A 17,057-nucleotide genomic window follows, 5' to 3' on the forward strand; every position below is an offset into this window, starting at 1 on the left:
CTCCTGTCCAGCCCGGCAGCTCCATGGAAAATTAATCCAGCAATTTCAAAAAACACAACAAAGTTATAATCCCTCAGGCTCAGATCCCACTGCCAAACACTCCAGGCTGTTGCCTGATAGTAACATGCAAACAGCCCGCGCACCGGCCTGCCCTTCCCGTGACTCTTTGTGGCAGTGACGTCACACTCCCCAGCTCTATAGAACACTTCCGACTATTTAACCCCACCACCCGTGCAACACATCTCCAAACGTCACCAAACCCCACCCCTTCTACGAGGGAGAACCGGAAAAAAAACGGACACTGGTTATAACATTTCATTTGTTTTATTTTAACAATTATTCAAAGCTGTCGCCTTCAAAGTAATCCTCGCTGATTTGAATACACCGCTGCCTCTGTGTTTTCCAGCTTTCAAAGGCGTTTGAAAACTCGTGCGTAAGGATGCCGTGCAGTGCGTCCTTCGATTTTTTTTTTAACCTCCTAGATGTCCTCAAATCTCCGCCCCTTCAACTCTTTTTTCATTCTTGGGAAAAGAAAAAAGTCACAGGGGGCTAACTCCGGCAAATAGGGCGGACGAGGCAGCAGGATCATCCCGTTTTTTGCCAGGAACTGCATTACGCGCAGGGCCCGGTGCGCCGGCGCGTTATCGTGGTGCTGCCACCACTCACCATCCCGCCAAAGCTCCGGACGCTTCTGCCTCACTGCTTCTCGGAGCCGCCTCACGACCTGGATGTAGTGGTCCTGGTTAACAGACTGCCCAGGTGGCACAAACTCGCTGTGGACTACCCCTTTCTCATTGAAAAAGCAGATCAGCATGGCTTTAGCCGCTGACCGGGACTGGCGCACTTTTTTCGGCCGAGGGGAGTCCGGGTGTCACCACTGGCTCGACTGCTGCTTTGTCTCGTGATCGTAGGCGTGACGCCAGGTCTCATCTGCCGTGATGACTTTGCCCAGCAGCCCAGGATCCTCTTCAATGTGCTGGAGGATTTCCCGGCACACATCCACGCGGGCCACCTTCTGCTCCGGAGTGAGGATGCGCGGAACCATGTTTGCTGAGACCCGCCGCAAGCTCAAATCGTGGGACAGGATCTCCTGACAGGAACTCCACGGAACCCCCGTCAAGGTGGAAACCTCCCCGATCGTCCTTCACCTGTCAGCCAAGATCAGCTTCCACCTCGCGGATCTTTTCCTGCATGCGTGAGGATGCGGGTCGTCCGGAGCGGGGCTGGTCTTCAATGGTCATTTCGCCCCTTGTAAAGTGCCCATACCATTCAGAAACCTGCGTTCTCCCCAGGGCACCATCTTTATACACCTCCTGGACCATGGTGAGTGTTTCTGACGTTGTTTTTCCCAGCAGAAAACAAAATCTGATGCTTGCACGCTGATCACGTTTAGTGATGTGTTCCGCCGTTTTGTGCTTTTCCAAAGAAGGGAGTCCTGCTGTGTTGACATCAGCGCTGTGTGTGCTTTCCCTGTGTAACTTTGTGAGACGATAATTTGCAGAGATCTGCACAAGAAAATGCTGTAGCGAGACTGAACAACCAAAAATCTCAAATCATTCTTGTTTTAATTTTATAAACACAGTCCGGTTTCTTTCCGGTACCCCCTCGTAAAACCTTAAATCAATTTGGTTTGTGCTTGGACTAAAGCACATTTCTAGTGCAGATTCACTGAGATGTTGGAACGCAGGCTGAATTGCAGGCTGTGAGTGTGACAGCGGATGTGGTGCAGAAGTGGAAACTACCAACTGAAGCTGTGCTCCTGCAGGTGCTAACGTCTGACTGTCTGCAATGAGCGAACTGAGTGAGGCTGAGTTTATGGAAGTTTCTATTGGTCCGCAAGGACTGTATCAGTGTCTTCGGCCAGTTTTCATAATCAAGATCCCCTAAAATGCACAAAAGTATATTTAGGTGAAAGCCATGTTCGAACCAGGCTACACAAAAGCTTCAAGCGAGGCTGAGGAGTCATAATCGAACCGTCCACAGCCAAAAAACGACATGATCAAATAATCAGTTGTTGTTTAAACACGTCTGCCTGGCAGCCAGCATTGCTTCTTGGAGAAGGCGGACGGGATCCTCCCCTCTGGTTCTGCTTCGTGGGTGTAAAAGTAGGTGCAGGATGGTGGGTATGTCAGGGTTTCTGCTCTGCTCAGTTACATTCTCCCCTCCTGAAAAGTCCTCCATTTTGATTTCTCATCTGCAGCGATTCTTTTTGCATTTCCTCTCCTGCTAGGAACTTTAGTGCAGCAGCTACACCTGCGCCATGATTTCGGTCCTCATTAGCTGGGTTCACCGTGACACGTGGATATTTAAGACATAGGTTTTCTGCTCTACATTGAATCAGAGTTTAGCCTCCCTTTCTCCGATTGTCTGCTCTTCTCATCTCATGCTGTTTACACACTGATGCTCTCCGGAATGTAACTGTGTTATAAGAAGTGATTTCCTCATCTTCAAGATGGAGGTGGTTCAAACGGGCCCTCGGTGAGGTTAGAAGGGTTATATGGAGCACTGGAAAATTCCTCTGGGATTCCTCTGTCACTTGTGTTCCAGGTTGCTCTAACGAATTCAGCTGGTGTCGACGGAGAAGCAGGCTATTTTTGTTGTGACAAAATACACCTCTTGCAAGGTTTATTATATCAACAAGCTAGGCCCGCTTTTAACTAACCTTCGCTAAACTCACTTAAATGTCCTCTCATAAAGTACTTTTAATTCAAGTGGTTTCTTATTAAACTAGCCTGAGTTTTATGGTACCTGAGGTCAGCATCCCTCCGGATTTGAACAGACCGGTCCCTCTCCGGTGAAAGGGCTGGCCGGATTTTCACGGGAGTTCAACAGGATCGACCTCAGGTATCAGGATCCGAGATTAAACAGATAATAAAATAACAATGTGATTATTCTGTACTGCTGGTTCATGTAGTCGATTCTTTAACTATCGAGCACATGTAAGGAGTTGATTGTCTATTTGTTCTTTCTGGCAAATTTCAGTAAATCACCCCAGTTTGATTTCGTTGGTTGAGACCCTGTTCTCCACTCAAGGTGGATCTTTGTAATTTGACAGGGAAAAACACACCATATAAAAACACACCCTGAGATTTTATTGAGATGAATGGCTAGGTTGTCCTATTCTTGACCTGCCCCACATTTGGCGCTGTGTAGCGCAGGATGGGATCAGGCCGTGCCCGGCCGGAGCGTGAGAACAGGACTCAGGGCCGAGGCGATTCTCTTATTTGATTTTAACCACTGGCTTACTGTAAAGCCTCCTCATTTGATTTTTACTTAATCTTTCTGTAATTCTAGTGTTGGATTGTTGATTAAAATACTCCCCCCCCCCTTTTTTGTGCTAAATGTTGACCTTTAACTGTACGCTGATGAACACTGATGCACTACTATGATTTGTAGACAAATAAAAAGGTTTTGAAACATTTAAGGCGCCAGTGCATTTCCCGGAGTCAAAAGAGAAAGTGAAAGGTGGATAAAGGCTCTATAAAAGGGTTGTCTCTCCTCACTGTGAACTCACTTTTTTTCCTCCTCATATAGTAGCAGCATCACAGGTGAGACTTTAATCTGTTTTAAAAACAGCTGAACTGATGGATCTGAGCTGTACTTCACTGACAATCATCAAATTCTGCTGAAATACAGAAAGTTGTAGATTTTAAGGTTGATGTTTCGAAGACTTTGTCTTCTGGCTCGATGACAATGTCCTTCACTTTCTTTTGCAGCAATGGGAGGTTTATTCTCTAGTAAGTATCAGATTGTTTCACTGTATTTTTTTTTCTTATTTTGATTCATCAATTTTTGGACTCAAAGGAAATATTTCCGTTTATGTGTAATATGTCTTCATTACGCTATGTGAGAAATGCTGGTTTAACCAAGAGAAAACCTTCAGTTTCCTCAGTTTATCACCTCCAGGTTGAACAGGGGCTTGTGAATAAACCACGGGGGGGGGGGGGGGGGGGGGGGGGGGGGGGGGGGGGGGGGGGGGGGGGTTGGAGCATCTGGGACTGAAAAACAGGCTTGACCCTCTCCAGGGTTGTTAAAATGAGATTAACACTTTTAAAAAAAAAACCTGAACGGAGCATTGCTTTCTGTTGCAGAGCCTTCACCTCCACCTCCACCTCCTCCCAGTAAGTAAAAACATGAATCCTCTTAATGTTTCATGAGTTACTCACCTGACATTGATCGATATACTTAAATATAAAATGTTCATTTTGAAACACTTTCTTGCCAGCTTTCGACGAACCATGGAGAGAGCTGTCTTGGGGGTGAGTACATGAAAGTTTACCAATATAAAATAAAAATATGTGCAGTTTTCAGACATAATGGTCACTGGTGGGGGTGAGGTCTGAAGACACATATACAGGAAAGAAAAAGGAGAAAGAAAAAGAAAGGGGAGAGGGTGCGTTATTACAGTAATAAAATCATGCATAACCACACCTTCACCATAATCGCGTGGATGCGCGCAGACACACACACACACACACACACACACACACACACACACACACACACACACAAATGTACTCACATTCCCACAGGGAGCCAATGCAGCAACTGTAAAACCGGTGTAATGTGGCCCCGCCCCCTGGTCCTCCTCACCACAGCAGCTAAGTTTTGTAATAATTGAAGGTTTGAGACACTATTTTTGTTTCAGACCAGAGAGCAAAATCCCAGCACCTTCCTTGAGCAGTCCAGGTTGTGTTGAACCGCCTTTACATGTCTGGTCCTCTTTAACGGCAAGCGCCCACATACTGCGGAACGGCTCAGCTGCGCTGCGCCGCACAGGTCGCAGCACTCACGCAGTAATTACGCACCCATTGAAGTCAATGAAGTTGCAAGCAGAGCGCACCCACTGCCTGCGTGAGTGCTGTGTGAAGCGTACGCCCGCCGTCGTACTGCGGAGAGCTCTCCGCACAACTTCGGTCCAGTTCTATTTTTGCCGGAGGCGCAGCGGAGCCGGAGTCAATTTCCCATAATGTCAAAGCACCAACAGGAAACCAAAAGAGTGCAACATCTGTTTTATCAAAACAAATTACTACAGAAGTTGACTTTTTTATATTCCTAGGCATATTATTTATATGAATATCTATATGGATTACTATTGAAGCTGTCACACATGTTTTTACATGTAAATAAAAGCGTAAATATACACTTTTATAGATGAGCATTTTATTTTGAAACCTGAACACGCTCTGGCGTCGCAAAACAAAGTAGTGGAAGTTTTTAAACTCGAGAGCAAGCATGGTTGACGAAGAGAAACTGATCCTGGAGGAACAAAAGCACAAAATACTTTATGACACCAGTAATCCTTTTTATAAAGACACCAGCAGAAAGGAGAACACTTGGGCAACAATAGCTGAAGTTATTGGTGTGAATGGTGAGTAAATTGTAACGATATAAAGTGCCTGTTCAAACATGTTTACATGGAGCTCGTCATGGCAACATAATCCCACACATGCGCTGAGCGTATGTCTGGTCAAAAGGCAGAGTGCGGAGACGCAGCCGTACCGCATCAGGTGGGCGCTCTAGTATGGCTGCGTGAGTGCTGCGACCTGCGCGGCGCAGCACAGTGGAGCCGTTCCGCAGTATGTGGGCGCTCGGCGTCACTCCCGTATGCCCTGAAGACGTCTCAGCACTGATGGGGAAGATGAAACTCTCCTCCAGTCCTGTAGATGTTTTACCATCTAAGCTCACTGTGGATGTTTTTGACACAGTCGGACCATGGGTGACCAACATGTTCAACCTGTCGCTCGCTTCTGGGGTCTTTCCTGCCTGCTTCCAGCATGCAGTCGTAGAACCAAAACTTAAGAAAGCAAACTTGGACCATGATGAACTTAAAAACTACAGGCCTATATTTTAACTCCCCTATTTGTCCAAATTGTTAGAAAAGGTGGTGGCGAAACAGCTCTCATCTTTTTTTCAAGAACATGACATCTATGACATTTTTCAGTCGGCTTTCGCAAACAACACTCTACAGAGACTGTGCTTCTGAAAGTGTCCTGATGTCTGCCGACTTGGGGAGATGCACAATCTGGTCCTAGTAGACCTGTCTTCAGCCTTTGACACTGTTTACCATCAGACCCTGATAAACAGGCTGCAGGACCTGATTGGCTTGTCAGGTCCAGTGCTCAAATGGTTCTCCTCATATCTGACTGGTATGACCTTCAGTGTGTCAGCCAAGTACATCATGTCTGAGCCAGCCAGCCTGCAGTATGGTGTACCTCAGGGCTCAGTTCTGGGACCCCTCCTGTTCCTTCTGTGTTTGCTTCCTCTGGGTCAGATAATCCAGCAGTTCAGCGATGTTTTGTACCACCTATTTGCAGACGACCTGCAGCTGTACTGCACCTTCAAGCCCTCTGAAGCCCACAAACTGAGCTCCCTAATGAACTGCTTATCACTAATCAAGCAGTGGCTCAGAGACAACAGCCTCCAACTTAACTCAGAAAAAACCGAGACCCTCATCATTGCCCCAGACAGTGCCATCCCCACTATTAAGCAGCAACTTGGTGATCTGAGCCCCTCAACCAAAACTGAACTGAGGAACCTTGGGGTGATCTTTGATAGCGCCATGTCACTGGACCACCACTTGAGGCAGCTGGATAGAAACTGCTTCTGACTCGTCTCCAGTATGTTAAAAACTCTGCTGCGAGGCTGCTGACCAGCACCAACAGGAGGTCCCACATTACACCCATGTTAAAATCCCTCCACTGGCTCCCTGTTGCATTCCGTATCCAGTTTAAAATCTTGGTGCTGACTTTCCGAGCCCTACATGGCCAGGCTCCCATGTACATCAGAAACCTTATCACACCCTACAGCTCAGCCTGAAGCCTGAGGTCCTCTGACTAGAACTTTCTGAGAGTCCCCCGGACTCACTTTAAAACTAGGGATGACCTCTCATTTACATCCACTGCTCCGCGCCTCTGGAATGAGCTTCCTCTGGACCTGCGCTCCCTGGACTCGGTGGATGCCTTCAAGAAACTCTTAAAAACAGATTTGTTTCAGAAGGCATTCTACACCCCAGTCAGTGCTGTCTTGGTAGTGACATGTACTTTTTATACGATATGTTCTTATGGACTGTGAATTGTTTTTTTTTTATTTTCAAACTGTGAAGCACTTTGTGACCAATGTCTGTGAAAAGTGGTATAAAAATAAATTTTACTTACTTACTTACTTACCTACTTACTTACTTACAAGGCATTACAGTAATCTAACCAACAGGAGATAAAAGCTGCCTTAGCTCTTCCTGCTGGCCTGAGAGAGAAATGGGCGACTCTTGCTATATTCTTTAAAGTCCGTGTAAAGCAAAATCAGCCATTTTCTTCTAAACACCTTAAATAGGTCATAAATGTGTTTCTTTACAACATATAAAAGCCATTCCTACATTAATGATTTAATTTTGGAGGTAGACTTCACAGACTTTTTTCACCACTTCTGTGTTCAGGATTTAATGGGCGGGTCAGAAATCAGGGCTGCGTTGCATAACGCGGCCCTCATTAGCTTAAACCCGCCCCCCGGATGCTGAGCGATATAAATTCATCTAGCGCATTAGCATCAGTGGTTTTCCCGCTAGTTTTCGAGTCTCGGATAGCATCTCGTATGACAGTTTGCAGGTAGCTAACCAGTCAACAACCAGGCATGTCACCTCCACATCGCTCCTGCATCTTTCCTGCGTGCCACAGTGTGCAGGGTAACGATGACGTTAGCTAAATAAACCCACGCAGCTCACCTCGCGGGTTGCCCTCGTCCCGGGGGGTCAGCTCACCCCGGGCCCGCCACCGGCAATTAAAACAAATAAATGACCATTCTGATGGAGACTGTGAGGAACGAGGCTGAGCACTCTCAGCATCTGACTCAGAGTCAGTTTCTGGCTCTGATGGCTCAAAATGGCTGGGTCCGTCTCATGAGGCTGTTAGCGCTAGCTTGTTAGCGTTAGTTTCCATGGAAGCTAGCGCTAACAGCCTCATGAGACGGACCCAGCTGGAGGCGGCTCCCCTCCCGCGTGTGGGCGTCACTCCAGCGCCTCTAGCTGACATGCCCCCAGCGTTTCACAGCAGAGAGAAGTGCTTGTTTTTCCATGATTTTGAGACCTTATTTTATATACTTAGCAATTTTTTTAATCATTCAAATTTGGCTCAGTGGTTAATGACACATGTTTATGCAGTGTGACAAACTCATAACACAAATTTATTTCTGCTTTACTCGGACTTTAAAATCCAATCTTCCCTATGTTTTTAACATGTGGGATATTTTAATATGTCCTCTTATGTCCTTCAGTGTGTTGTCTCCATAATGTGCTCAATGTTATAATATAAAATGATTGTTGTTACTCGGGATGTCCTGACACAGATTTTTTGACTTCCGATCCGATCCGATTTTTTTAGTGATGTGTTTTGCAGATACCAACCCGATCCGATCCGATACCTTCATTCTCAGAGCATTAAAAATAATTCAGCAGTATCAAAATTACAGATAAATTTTATTTTGCTTGATAAAGAACAATGCAACAAAATCTCATAATAAAAAAAAGGGTTTCAAACCATGTCTGCAGAATACTTCAACTTCAAAAGTCATAAAATTAAAACTTTCCTTTTACACAAAAATAGATTGTTAGAAATGGAAAAATAAATAACCCAGTAGCTAGCTGAGCTTAATATTCAATGCAAAAATAAAATAGTTTCTCTTTTTTCCAGTGCTGATGCTGAATTTCACACAAAAGGTTTTACAGTCATAGGAAGAACATAGGGAGCAAAACAAGTGAGAACTCATATGAGCAGTAACTGTAAACGTCTACACTTTAAAATGTAGTTGTACAAATACACAGATTCATGCATTAAAGGTGCTGTAGGCAGGATTTTGTTAGTCAATACTAATTTTTCTGTGTTTTCTTTGGATTAAATGTTAGAGTATCCATTGATAATCCTTTAGGAGTGTAGCATAACTGCACTACTGCGAGGGCGCAGCGTTTCCATCTGTCTCTGTTCTGAGTTGAAAAGGAATCTCTACAGCTCCAGGTATCTTTGACCAATCAGAAGAGCCCCTGAGGCTCTAACCGTGATTGGTCGAGGGGCGTTTGTCGCACGTTCTTGTGGGAGGGGCTTAACTTGCGTAAGGGCATGATGTCAGTTTCAAATTGCCATCTTAGATGGGCCATCTTGCTTAGGTAAACCTAAGCAAGATGGCGGAGATGCGGAAACCTGCCCACAGCACCTTTAAGAAAAAGAGAATGAGCCTTTTTATCCTCTTTAAAAGTGCTGGTGCTCAACTTGCACACAAATACTGAAAAAAAAGTGCAGAATGCAGGGAGTAAAACAATACTTTTGAACAAACTGTAAACCCTGTCTTACATTCTGTTAGGGTGAACAGGGCTTAGTTTACCTGTCTAATCATCAATAATGAGGTGAAAGTTTTTCTTAATGAAGACAAGCTTCTCTGTCAAGTCTGCCGATAAACGGTTTCGCTTCTCATCCAGAACATTTGAAGTAGCACTGAAAAGTCTCTCACTGTCCACACTTGTGCAAGGGGCAGAGAGGGACTTGGTGGCAACAGCAGCCAGAGAGGGTTTTTGTATAGCATGTGCCCTCCAGTATTCCAGTGGACTGACTGACCTGGGGATGGTTTGCTCAGAGAAATAGCTGTGCACTTCAGTGACAACTGAAGATGAAGTGGCATTTCTCGTTTCAACCTCACTTTCTTCCAAAATTTCATCAAACAAGCTTCCCAGTTTGTTGCTTTCCTCCGCTGGTCTTGCACGTGGGGCTGGACTTGCTGGCTCATTACTGACTTTGCAGACCTTCTCCACAGTCTCCAGGAGTGAGGCTTTGGCACTTTTCAGGTTGGCTGCACTTGTGAAATACCTAGAAATATTACAAATAATCATTGACTCACACATAATATACCCTTGGTAATTAAATAATTTTGGCAAAATAAATGTTAAAAGACTTGCCTGTCTTTGTATCTTGGATCCACCAAAGTTGGAATGTAGTACAGTGGCTCCATTTCAACATGGGCCTGTTTACAGCCTCGAGGAGAGTGCTCTTCATGGTTTTGATTCCTGCATCACTTTCGTCTTCTCGAGACAGAACTCGCTTCAGCACTGTGATGGCAGGTATCACATCAGCGCATGTTGCTGTCTCTGCACTCACTGACTTTGTAACCTCATCAAATGGGGCCAGGACAGTTGCAGTCTTCTCTGCTAATATCCACTGATTTGGAGTAAGAGTAGAGGGTAGGCTGTGCTCACCTGCATAGACACTGAGGGGACGTTTTTGCTCAAGAAGGCTTTGCAGCATGTACAGAGTGCTGTTCCATCTCACTTGCACATCCTGCTGCAGACGTTTTGTGGGCATTTTAAGGTCAGTCTGAATGTCTTCCAGGCGTGAGTAGGCTAGGGGTGAATGCTTGAAATGACCCACAATTTTCCTGGCAATGACCAAAGTGTCACTCACGCTGCGCTGTGACAGTAAGCCCTCATGCACGATGAGGTGCAGCGTGTGTGCAACACAGCCCAGGCTTCGCACCCCAATCTCATCCATTGCTTTGCGCATGTTGCTGGCGTTGTCTCTTAAAATCACATGCACTCATTCTTCCTGTATTTGCCATCCTTTCATCATTTCCTCAATCACCTCTTTCACATGTTCAGCCGTGTGTGAGCCACGGAACTCGTTAGCATGTAGCACAACATTAGCGAGGTTAAAAGAGGCATCAATCCAGTGTGCAGTAAGACTTAAAGCGATACTTCAACATTTTGGCAAATTGGCCCATCTAGGGCAATTCGGTAGTCATTTAGAACAGCCTACTTACTTTTTTTGTGAGGGCGAGCTGTTGTTTATTCAGCGGTGCGTCTGAGGAGAGCTTCACGGCGGACATAATGGAAGTGGACGGTACAGTTGCTTCCCTCGTCAAACTCATCAAATACACAATCCAACAACCCCAAAACACTTTGGTGGACACGTTATAATCCACACATTCACTACGCTGTGAAACACCTACAAATAATATTGTAGCGTTACGACATTGAAGCAAATACTGGGAACTACTTTTTCTTTTGAAATCACTACGCCCAGACGCCATGTTTAGTAAGTAGTTCCGTCTCAGCAATCTTCGCAAAAAACGCTCAATCTCGTAATTTTGCATTAATATTTCACAGCGTAGTGAATGTGTGGATTATAACGTGTCCATCAAAGTGTGTTTTGGGGTTGTTGAATTGTGTATTTGATGAGTTTGACGAGGGAAGCAACCGTACCATCCACTACCATTATGTCCGCCGTGAAGCTCTCCTCAGACCCACCGCTGAATAAACAACAGCTCGCCCTCACAAAAAAAGTAAGTAGGCTGTTCTAAATGACTACCGAATTGCCCTAGATGGGCCAATTTGCCAAAATGTTGAAGTATCGCTTTAACAAAGACATTGGGCACACATCAGTGCTCCAACTGTGTGTTGTAAAGGAAATGCTGCTTGCATCAGCTATGAGGGATCGAATGCGTTCACAAACCCTCTCGTGTAGCTCCGGTAATGCCGCATCCGTCAAATAGTGCCGAGATGGGAGTTCGTATCTTGGCTCTACAAAGTCCATCAGGCGACGAAATCCTTGGTTTTCCACCACGGAAAGAGGTTGGTCATCCAAAGCTATGAATTTGACGATCTTTTGTGTTAATTTCCTGGACTTCTCGCTGTCTCGAGGTAGCTTTTCTCTTCTTTGAAACACCTCCGCCAAAGTTTGCTGCTGTGGCTTTGCTGTCTTTTCCTTATATATCCCGAACTCCGTGGGGTGACTTCTTTGTAAATGTCTGATCGTATTTGTTGTGTTAAAGTGCGCCCTGCTGGTGCCTCCTCGAGAAATTTCCTTTTTGCAAACATTGCAAGAAGCTGTTGGACTGCCGTTGGTTTGAATGGAGAAATATTCCCAAACAGCGGACATGCTGGATGCACGTTTTGATTTGCGACTGCCGTAAAGTGTGACGGCGCTGAAAACGAGATCGGATCGATACCTTGACAAAAACCGATACCACCCGAGTTTCCAAAAATAGGCGTATCGGGTCCGATATTGATACTGAGTATCGGATCGGGACATCCCTAGTTGTTACTGATCCACCTGACAAACAGGCTTTAGCTTCACTGCTTGCAGCTTAAATTTACTTTTAACAAGGATAAAACTATTAGCTAAAAGCTGTAAAGAACCTACTCACTGACATCCTGGTGATGAACCACTTTCTCAACTCTATTTCTCTCCACCTTTCCATCAGAGAAAATACCAGAGATCTCCAGTATGCCAGGGATTACCAACCTCAGAGTGGGGGCGTCTCACATCTCAGAGTCATGCTGTACGGGCCAGTCGGAGCAGGAAAGTCCAGCTTCATCGACTCTGTCAGCAACACCTTACGGGGAAGAATGGGTATGGAGACCATGACCGGCACAGATCAATCTACTAAAGGTCAAAGTCTCACCAAAAGAGTGCGTACAAACTGCTTCACTCACATGTTGTCTGTTCTCTTTTTATTCACTGTTTATTTGTTGGAGAAAAACATCTGGCTTGTTGAAGGAAACATGACCCAGCAGTTGACAGATTGCCTTCATGCACAGGTGAAAGAATGAGGAAGTCAGTCAGTCTTCAAGGCCAGATGTTCCTGCATCTTGGGTCTTATGTACGATGGCCCCTGTGGCCTCTGTGGCCCCTGTGCTTCATGCCTCTTTATGTGCTGTCATTCTTAGTGCAATCCAGCCTTTTCCATCCATTGAGAGCTCTACTTGATCTCAGCCTCCCCTTCCTCTATTTGTGGTGGTGCTTTAGGTCACATAGTTGCCTGTCCTTCCATGTTACCTGCACTTCCTTTTTCTCATCAGGTTCCTGCTGACTTAGCAGTGTGAACATGTTGCACGACTGTTAGAACATTGTGCTCAGAGGTGTTTCTGAGTTAGCCTCAACTGTGGGTCTTGAAGTAACTGAAGGTCCAATGTTCTCTGCATATATCCATGTATCATCCCCATGTATGCCCTTTCCCATGTTTGCCATGTTCCAGTAACCCCAGTCATCATCAGATTGCTCTGGTTCCTCAGCAACTTACACAGACCATGTGCACACACACAACACAGAAATTAACCAGTCAGATCAGTGAATGCAGTGGATTCTAGCCATTCAGAGGCAGAGTAGGGAGGGTCATGGTGCTACCATACAGTCAGTCTGGCTCATATATCATGCTGGCATCACACTGCAAATTCACATTCACACACCAGCAGTGGCATCTGTCATGCAAGGCACTCAGTCCACACTGGGAACAGTTTGTGGGTTCAGTGTCTTGCTCAAGAACATTTAAGCATTTGGACATAGGGAGATGGAGAATCAAACCAACAACCTCCTGACTGTGAGTCGACCACTCTACCTACTCCACCATTGGGATTCTTGCCTAAGGATGCACTGGGATTTGAACCTTGACTTCCCAGTGAAACTGTGGTAGTCAATGGGGTGACACTGTACTATCTAGCTACTATCATAAATATAATATATATTTACAAACAGTTTGCCGTTACATTTTAAACAGATGTTAACTCAAATTCCACACAAAAAATTCTCATGCATATTTTAACTTTGCATTTCTTCCAGTATAAGACTCATCGGATCAAGAAAGATGGCAGAAATGGCTATTACAACTTTGTCTTCAATGACGTCATGGGTATCGAGGATGGAACTGGACGTGGTGTCCACGTGGACGACATCAAACTGGCCATGCAGGGACACGTGAAGGACGAATACAAGGTATCTGCTCCACTCTAGCTTTTTCCTAAGAAACATTTCAGATTGAAAATACATCATAACTCACTAAACTATACATTTTATAGTAACTTGCAGGCAGCTGAATTTTGGTATGTTGTTGTGAAAACTATACTTAATTTTCCTAAATTTGCACTCTTTTGTAACTACGTATATAACATGTACGTATGTAGTTCTGAAGTCATGATTGGCATTGCACCGAGGTGAGAAAGGCTACAGGTCCTGAAGGCGTCTGCTCCAGACTGCTGGAGGAATGATGAGACCAGCTCTGGAGGAACAAGTAGACCAGTCCTGCAGGTGCTTCTCTACATCTTCAACCTCAGTCTGGACAGAGTCTCGACTCTGTGGAAACCCTGATTTGGTTCCTGGGCAGGTTGATCCTGAAAAGCTCAGATCCCTGGAGAGCCTGGAAACACCTGCTCAAATGAAAAGAGAGTCGGGGCATGGGGGAGGAGATGAGGGACCCCTGGATTAATGGAACGTAGGGGAGGATCAATTTCATTTCCCCTGGGAGGAAGGATAGGACAGTCATGGAATCACAGTTGTCATCTGGTCTGGAGGCCTGTGGGACAGGAAAGGAGCGGGAGCAGAGTCAGATCTGATACCGCTGCTGGTCCTTGGATCGTTGGTCCCCTCCATTGGCTCTTCTCTGGCCTGTGTTGGTGTTTAGCTCCATCCAGATATTCCACACCTTGTTCTGCTGCAGACGCTCCTCAAGCTTCTTGTAGCTGTTCAGTTCCTCTCCTTACTTCCCTTTAGAGGGTTTCTTGCACCACCCTCAGCTCCTGTCTGTCTCTGCTAAGATAACACAGAACACTCTCAGAGCTCTGTTGGAGTCCATGAACTGATGAATCAAAGCTGCTTTGCCAGAAAACATTGACATGCCAAATAATCCATTTTAATTATGGCTTTTCGGTATTCCTATTTTGCAGTTCAACCCAGTAAGCCCACTGACCAGTGATGATCCCGGCTACAACCAGTCACCGTCTCCAGATGATAAAATTCATGTCCTGGTTTGCGTCTATTCTGCCAACGCCTCGGAGATTACAGACTCCGTTCTACACAAGATGAGGGACATCAGAGAGGCTGCCTGCGACTTGGGTAAGAACCAATCAAATGACGGGAGATAGCTGTGTTTATTTATTTATTCATTTTTTAAATCAACTACAATCAAAATATTAACTTGAAATGAGAAGAAACTCATCACCAGTCTATCTGTGTATCTGCAGATATTCGCCAGCTTCTCATTGTCACCAAAGTGGATGAAGCCTGTCCTGAAACTCAGGAAAGTCTGAGGAATGTCTACAAAAGCAAGCATGTGAAGAAAAAGGTGAGCTGCCAGCCTTCTGTTCAGTCTGCACTGAGACGCTGTGAACGCTGATTCTAGAAGCTTCTTTCCTTCAAACCTAGATGGCAGAGTTCAGCTCAAAAGTGGGGATTCCAATGAGATTTGTCCTTCCTGTGAAGAACTACAGTGATGAAATTTCCATCGATCCTGACGCTGACACGCTGATCCTGTGTGTACTGAGATTGATTCTTGACTTCGGAAACGATTTCCTTGAACAATGTGCACAGAATACATCCACAGACTGATGCCACCAGTCCATCGCAGGATATGCACGCACGCCCACACACACACACACACACACACACACACACACACACACACACACACACACACAAATATCTTTAAATTCACAGATTTTTTGTGCTTCATTTTCTTTACAGAATCAATAGTAACGCAATTTGTGATTTTAATTGTGTTCTGTGCTGAAGTGGTGTTAATAAACAAATGAAATCGAATCATTATTTTCTCTCATTTTTTTTAAATGTTGGAAGCATGGAAAGTACATGGCTGGGATGAAACTGAACTTACCTTTTAGACTTAAACTGTTTGATCAAACTCTTGATGATGGTTTCTGTGGAAGAGGTTTGGGTCAGTTTGTAGTTTGCATTTTGTTAAAGGACACTTTGGTGCATGGACAGAATGAGATGGGGAACCATTGACTTACAGAATGGCCCATGACCCAATGTTCACATATCTGATCTTAATCCTGTAGAAACTGGTCGAGGAGGAGGAGCATCCATTGACAACTCTCTTATCAGTCCCAGAACTAAAACTAAGCAAAAATCCTTTGAAAGTCTCTGAACCTCATGAACTCCTGCTGGAAAACAGAAGGCATTCCTTTTTGTGGTAATGTATTGTGAGCGATGTTCATGTTGATGTTGACTATAACAATCTGGACACTGCATTTAGTTCATCACTTGACACAGTCGAGTTTCGGCAGAAGATGAATAAACAGTCATCATTTCAATCACACCCTTGATCTTCATCTTCCTTCTGATGTTGACGTTGATCAATTAACTTCAACTTGATGGCAACAGCTTTGACCAATTGCACTTGAAGCCCTTTTTGCACTTACTAAAGGTTTTTCCTTATGTCTGAATTCTTCCTTGTGTTGTGCGTCACTTTGGACAAAAGCGTCTGCTAAATGAAACTGTAGAATTGTAGAACAGTTTTTCCCCACAACCCTCTGTTGTCAGATTATTGCCGTGGTATGAATTCACATTAACTGCCTTTACACCACCTGAGTAAAAACTAAAATAAAGGAGAAGTCTGTCAGAACTGATCCATCAGTATTAACTTCAGTTCCAACTGTAGCTCAATGGAAAGCAGGTGTTTTTGCTCTGAATTTGTTGCAGCCTGACTTCGCTCCACACTTGATTCTATTGATCTTCTGGGTCCAGTATTTCAAACATAATCCTGGTGGATTGGATTAAACCCAGATCTGATCCAAAATTGGGTATTTCAAACAGCATTTAATCTTGATCATTTAAACCAGATTAGGAAATCCAATCCTGCCTTTAATCCAGATTTGATCCTGTGTTGGGTATTTCAAAACTTCAGTACCAAATCTGGATCAGTTTTATCCTGAAAAACAGCATTAAATTAATCCCACCTCAGGATAGGATCAGAGTGCGATCCCATGTATTAGTTCCACATATACTCATCGATAGAGAGCTTTTATTTGCATTTCTCGCAATCATTAGTATAAAAAGATATTTTTAATAAATTAAACTTCTTCATGTACAGTTTTATTGTTGAACAGAAAAAAATCCAAATTTCACAATTGTCAGAAAAGTAATTCAAACTGCAAAAATGTCCTCGACCCAAAATTGTAACACCTAAACTTAAAGTTGTCACACTACTTCTCGGGCTGATGACACCATTTTCAAATGTGACCAGTGCTTCTCAGCTGCCCACAGCTCAACAAGAGGAACCACTGAGCGCATCAA

General features: G+C 44.7%; 1 protein-coding gene across 1 annotated transcript; it reads left to right on the forward strand.

The window, feature by feature from the left end:
• Nucleotides 1-3,495: 3,495 nt before the first annotated feature.
• On the forward strand, nucleotides 3,496-15,542 carry LOC115403683 (interferon-induced protein 44-like). The gene is made up of 9 exons (XM_030112657.1): nucleotides 3,496-3,548; nucleotides 3,717-3,737; nucleotides 4,092-4,121; nucleotides 4,226-4,259; nucleotides 12,238-12,445; nucleotides 13,593-13,745; nucleotides 14,693-14,861; nucleotides 14,990-15,090; nucleotides 15,171-15,542. Exons 2-9 carry the CDS (start codon nucleotides 3,719-3,721, stop codon nucleotides 15,351-15,353), a joined length of 897 nt encoding a protein of 298 aa, XP_029968517.1. The 5' UTR covers nucleotides 3,496-3,548; nucleotides 3,717-3,718; the 3' UTR covers nucleotides 15,354-15,542.
• The last annotated feature ends 1,515 nt before the right edge of the window (nucleotides 15,543-17,057 follow it).

The sequence above is a fragment of the Salarias fasciatus genome, chromosome 16, assembly GCF_902148845.1.
Source record: "Salarias fasciatus chromosome 16, fSalaFa1.1, whole genome shotgun sequence".
Classification (NCBI taxonomy): Eukaryota; Metazoa; Chordata; class Actinopteri; order Blenniiformes; family Blenniidae; genus Salarias; species Salarias fasciatus.

Coding starts and splice junctions, on each gene's coding strand:
- LOC115403683 (XM_030112657.1), top strand. Junction 4,122..4,225: donor TCCACCTCCACCTCCTCCCA/GTAAGTAAAAAC, acceptor CTTTCTTGCCAG/CTTTCGACGAACCATGGAGA. Junction 12,446..13,592: donor GTCAAAGTCTCACCAAAAGA/GTGCGTACAAAC, acceptor CATTTCTTCCAG/TATAAGACTCATCGGATCAA.